Genomic DNA, 6,180 nt, shown 5'->3' with positions numbered 1-6,180 from the left:
GCCGCCGCCGCAAAGCCTGTCGGCGTAAACCTCTAGTACATATGTATGTTAGACCGCATCACGACGTACATATGCGCCAGGAAAAAAGTTCAATTTGTTCCAAGCGATTTTGAACACCCACTATGAGGGTATATAGGTGAGTAAATTTTTTTCGGCACTCGGTTAAAGGGCTAAATTAGTTTTTTCAATAACATTTTTATACCCAAGAAAATACTAATAAATTTTCAATAAACAACTTTGCAAACGAATACCTATGGGAGCTTCGAATTCCCCCGAATAAGGAAATCATAGTTTGATATACACGAATTTTCATCAAAATTTTAAACATTTTGCTCAGATTTCAAAAAGTTCCATCCTTTGCCCGGCGCTAAATATAATCTTTTGTGCCCAACTATAATTTTTTAGTTCTAAGGCAACATAATATCGCTATTATAATACATACAACCAAATCGCCTTTATTCTCCTCCATACAAAATCGACCCAGTCTAATATACATACATACTTACATACATACCTACGTGCTTATTGCAGATATGCAAAGTACTCGTGTGTTTGCCAACTGTTGAATGATTTGCGTGTGGCTTGGGTGGGACACCTACTTGCTTGTGGTTAAGCCTGCCCAAATGCAGACATACATATGTAAGTATGTATGTACATATGTAAATACGTTAAAATAAGACTTGGTGGCATAATTACAAATATTTCAGCGTCTAGGGGACGGATACAACATTTTCAAGTGTGCTGGATTTTAAGGAAAGAATTCTCCAACCAATCACGCCTACTGATAACGACAATCCCTTAGGGACAATATCTCTACCTAAATCAGGAAATTTGGTAATTGTATTTAGTTCGTGCAAAGTAAGCGTTTCGACAAGCTGAAATATAGTACATACATTTGTGTGGACTTATTTTATTTGACGTCAAATCAACTGTATTAAATATAAATTCCAATGTCAAAAGTCAATTAGAAAACGAAACCACCTTTCGTGCTAAGATAGTTAAGCTTGTGTTACAACAACAACAACAACAACAAAACCAAATAGGCCTTTTTTTTTTATACGCTGCCTATAATTGTTAGATAGTGTGTTTAAGTTAAGTGTACCTCCTATCCATTGCTTATGTCATTGGCTCTACTCATCCTTATTTGAAGTGGTCAATTTGTAGTTAGTAACGCGGCGTCTGAGCACATACAAATGCACATACATACACACTTATTTATAGCCATATGCGGAAGCATATTTTGTTTGTTTTCAATATGCCGCTCGTTCCGGTATCGCACGGTAATGTTTTGCGTTGATAGCTTTTAGGCGCGACCGTTGTGCATACACATACAGACACGCATACACAAAATGGTGCATACCCAGTAGACAAAACATAAAGTTTTAAATAATACAAGCAGGGGCGGAAAATAATAATTATTATTTTTTTTTATTTTAGTAAGAAAAATCAACTTGTTGTAAGTGTCGTAAAACAGTTTTAACTGTACTCACATATTTGTATTCGTACATCCTACTGTAATCTATAATGATTTTTATTTTTCGAGTTTAACCAATACAAATTCAAAATAATAATTAATGTTTAAGTTTTAGTCTTTCGTCTGAGATAAAATATTATATGATTTTTAATTTTTTCGATACAAAATTATTTTTTTATAATTTGTATTTTTTCGCTCAGAGATAATATTTACTGAGTTTTTTTTTTCACTTAAGAATAGTGATCATTCCAAAGCTATATTAACGCGATTTCCGACTTATTCTTTTCAGAAGTAGCGACACCCTAATAAAAGGGATACGTCTCAAAATTTTTCAGTTCAATTTTTCAGCTGTATGCCTTTGTCTGTATGGCCTTTTAATTGAACATTATTTTTAAAAATCAAATACTAATTAAATATTTCCGTTGAGCGAAAAAACAAAACTCAATATTAATTATAATTTTTAAGCGAGAATATAAAAATCATAAATTAATGATTAAAGGTTGATCTAAGTTATTTTATTCATAGTGATTAGGGTTCCTGGTCACAACAATAAAAACACTTAAATCAGTGGTTTTTGTGTTTCTCACGCCATAGGCACTTCGGCATATATTTGTACTTTTGAGTGAGATATATTTTTTTACTCTCAAATTACTGTCTGGAAAGCGTGAGGAACAAAGCAAGTGTGAACTGGCATGGAAATAATACGACTTTAATGGATTGAGGGCAAGAAAATTCATATAAAAGTAAGCAGTGAGCCTTTGAACAATAATGCATTGTAGGAGTGTGACAGCGGCGCATTATTTAGTTACAAAATATGTAAGAACTATGAGTGCGAAAGCGGGAGATAACTACATATGTACATAATAGTGCTTAGGATTCCATGAACAATTTTCGTATATATTTTTTGTGCTATACATAAATACATAAGGTGTACTTTTGATACCAACGGTGACACCGACAATCTGATACAATTGATACAATTGCTTGCCTGAACATAACGGTTAAAAGCTCCTCTAAGTATGGTGTAGATATATACATATGTACATATGTTTAAGAAATAAGGCTTTCGCTAGAGTTTGATGGTTTGATGGCAAATATCAGCATCAACTAAATTGCAGGGAGATTTAATTACCTTTACTTTCACTTTCCATTTCTTTTTTAAATATAAACGTTTTAATTTGCGTGACCGTGTGCTTGATTGTAACTTATATGTTCCAACACCATTTATCCGATTGATTTTAAAATTGTTTAAGTTGTTGTGAGCCTGCTTGCGCGGTTTTATGAGTTGGTCTGAATCCGATTGATGGTGCTGGGGTCGATAAATCAGGAAAAATCGTTATCGTTTATGGTCCGTTGGGGTTTTCATATTCGTATACATAAAGCTTTACTTAAAAATAGACAATTTCCGGACAGATCCAAATGTTACAAACACATGTTACACAAAGCATATTAACTCAGAACTCCCCGGAAAGGAACACAACAGAATCTTGGTCAAGCTTTTGGCAGAAGGTAAATATGCGGTCTGTCAAAATTTTTTGGTATACATAATCAAATATCAAAAATTAAAAATTTTGAACAAATACGCTTTTAAATACTGTGCGTGATATTTAGGTAGATTAGATAGATCTAAGCTGTTCAGGTATTCATCAGACTCAGATTTATGCTTTGTATAAATAACCTTAATGACATCTGAAAAATAATTTACTTGCAAATATTTAGTTAGTGATTAGTATTCTCGAGGTTGGTCACATTGGGATATTAGGAGAAAAATTCCAATTAAATACTTTAAAAAGAAAATTTTATACAAATTTTGGCAACCGGTATAATTTCTTTGGCACATCTACTTCCTGTAACCCAGCAGCAAAGTTCACTAATGATGTAAACTAATCTTCCTAAAAGTATGCTTCATTTTGCTATAATAAATGAATGACTACTTTGTACATAGTTTGTTACATACATATCCACATCAATGCATACATCTGTACATACACTATCAGCAAATTAAAGTGCACACCTTGTTCTAATATAATATATTATTCACAATTATTTATGAAAATAGAGTTCATTATATAATATAAACCATATAAATCAAAATTTTACACTTAATGTAAAGTTCACAAAAATTCCAAAAATTTTCAACTATTTATACAAAAATTCGAGTATTTATGCAGCTTTGTAGCCCATTAAATTTTAGTGCAATAAAGTGCACGTTTCAAGTCGTTTAAAGTTACCGTTGATTTTTTAGAAATTTTTTTTTGTCGCCTTTGCTTCCATATAACGAATAAAAACAGTTCATTTTTATATGGAAGAAACCTGCAACATCCTCCACAAAAAAGATGAATGTGCTAAAGAACTGCATACTCGAAAATTCTTCTAGAAATTCTTAATAAATTTGATTTTTTTGGAATTTTTTTGAACTTTATATAGAATGTGAAACATTGATTTTTTGTGGTTTATATTATAGAATGCACTATATGCGGCCACTGTGGTATATGGGTTAGCACTGCGCGCTTCCACTCCGCAGGACCTGGGTTCAAGCCCGATTTAACCCAACATCAAAAAATGTAATACAAAAAAGGTTTTTTTTTTCTAATAGCGGTGAAAAAAAGCTTCTCAGCGTAAAACTACAGGTCCCCCCGCTTTGCGTGACAACATCAAGGCGCACGCCACAAATCGGAGGAGAAGCTCGGCCAATCACTAGCATACATACATACATATATGTAAGCGCCAATGTATCTATTATAGAATGAAATATATTTTCATAGATAATTAATGCAAAAAATTGTTGATGAAAATAATTGTGAATATTATATTAGAACAAGGTGTGCACTTAAATTTGTCTGATAGTGTACATATGTTCATATGTCTGTACGTATTTATTTACAAACACGCGCAGATAGTGACCAAAATATTTTGACTGGCATTGGCATTTAGCCCGTTTGCATTTAATACATATGTACATATGTATGTACATAAGTGAAATGACTGGCGTGCTGTTTTGGACTCGGCCAAAATCGCTTAGGTGGTTACAGTGCCAATAAAGAAGAAGAAGATGTACATAAGTGCATATAGTTATATTAGCTTTTAACAATAAAAATTAGGTTCTTACTCACCTTCTTTTCATTGTTGCTCGGTGATTCTGGCGTGAGTGGTGCCTTCGTTGGCAGTGTTCCATTACTTATCACAGTTAATGCTGTTGGCCTCTGCACTTTTTCAGGCACAAATTTGAACTCATAAAGGTCGTTGCCTCCCCAGCTGGCAAGGCAATTATTTTTGTCCACGTACTGAGTAATATCCTTTTTCGATATCATTTTGAGAATTTCCAGCGCTTTGGCTGGGAGGAAACCCTTTATGATTTTAAACGCAGCTGTGACGAAGAAATTTAAATTTTTCAATAAGAAATATAAAAGGAATTAACTTACCATTCAGCATCCAAGCCATTTCGAAAACGAGTATATAATTTAATGTATTCGGATAGTACATTTTGAATGTTTCAATAATTCGCTTGACAAAGTCCAGATCCATGCCTGACACACCGGTGCCGGCCATATCGAAGAAAATCGTCATTTTATCCATATTCGTTTCGCGATGTATACGTTCGATCCAATAGACCACAACGCGTATTACTTCATCCATATCCTTTGTGCCCTTCACATGCAGCTTTGTGCGAAAGATGAGCAATGTCTTGCCATCCACATCTTTGTTGTGCGCAAATACGACGCCATCGTGCAGATATTCTTTAACCAAATTATTTTCATTTAAATCGTAAGCTCCATACTCCTGCCGCCACATACAAGTTTCCCATAGTTTATTTAAGGCGACTTGCATTTCCAAATCGTACATTTCAAGAAAGCGTCTTAGCCAAATACTGTCTGCATTGCGAATTCGATCGAGATCGTTCCAATGGAAAGGCACTGAAATGAAAAGAAGAATGGTACCTATAGTATTATTATCATTATGAGCCATAAGCACTGGGACCTCTAAGGTGGTAAATTGTGCGAGAAATGGAATAGTGGAATAGGGATTACCTTATTGTTAATTGTTGTGTGTGCACTAGGGTGGTCCAAAAATGTAAAGTCGGAATTTTTATGGTCTCACCCCCTACGATTGTTCTATACCGAAACAAAATATATCCCTATTTTTTATTTTGAAATCAAAATATATTTAGAGGTCGCTCAAAGCGCCTAAACTTTTCCATGTATTTTCGTAGAAATTGTATAGAATAGTTAAAAATCAAAATTTTTTTACCAGAAAACTCTGTTTATCTGCAGGAGATTCCCAACAATAATACCCAAGTGTTTATTTAACCATTTTTTTATCGCAACTATAATTTATAGGTCCGCCAAAATCCCATAAAAACCCCGAAAAATTCAATGGGCGGACTAACAAAAAATCGTTAGTATTAAAAAATAGTCGAATAAACAATTGGGTATTCTTATTGAAAGTTTCTTGAAGAGAACCATGGTTTTCCGATCGAAAAATATTGATTTTCAAGAGCTCTTTACCATTTCTACAAAAAGTTGTTTTTTTCCCATATAAAAATACAAGGAAAACTTTAAGCTCTTTGAGCGACCTCTAAACATTTTTTGATTGCAAAATAAAAAAAATATGGGTATATGTACTTTAGCATTACAATTCCGACTTTACTGTTTTTGGACCGCCCTAGTGTGCACATATTTTATTTATTTTTATTTATTTATTTATTT

The 6,180-nt window shown here is 33.4% G+C and overlaps 1 protein-coding gene across 1 annotated transcript; it reads right to left on the bottom strand.

The window, feature by feature from the left end:
• Positions 1 to 2,606: 2,606 nt before the first annotated feature.
• LOC108381979 (motile sperm domain-containing protein 2-like) lies at positions 2,607 to 5,386 on the bottom strand (the record flags this gene model as incomplete). The annotated part of the gene is made up of 3 exons (XM_017638375.1): positions 4,897 to 5,386; positions 4,588 to 4,841; positions 2,607 to 2,783 (listed from the first exon to the last, which is right to left on the bottom strand). Coding segments are annotated over exons 1-3 (852 nt in total), but the record flags the coding sequence as incomplete, so codon positions are not given.
• Between the last annotated feature and the right edge of the window lie 794 nt (positions 5,387 to 6,180).

This window comes from Rhagoletis zephyria, unplaced genomic scaffold (genome assembly GCF_001687245.7).
Source record: "Rhagoletis zephyria isolate East Lansing unplaced genomic scaffold, Rhagoletis_zephyria_1.1 Rzeph_scaffold_24630, whole genome shotgun sequence".
Classification (NCBI taxonomy): domain Eukaryota; kingdom Metazoa; phylum Arthropoda; class Insecta; order Diptera; family Tephritidae; genus Rhagoletis; species Rhagoletis zephyria.
Note: the sequence above shows the minus strand (reverse complement) of the source record. Positions and strands in the feature narration are given on the sequence as shown.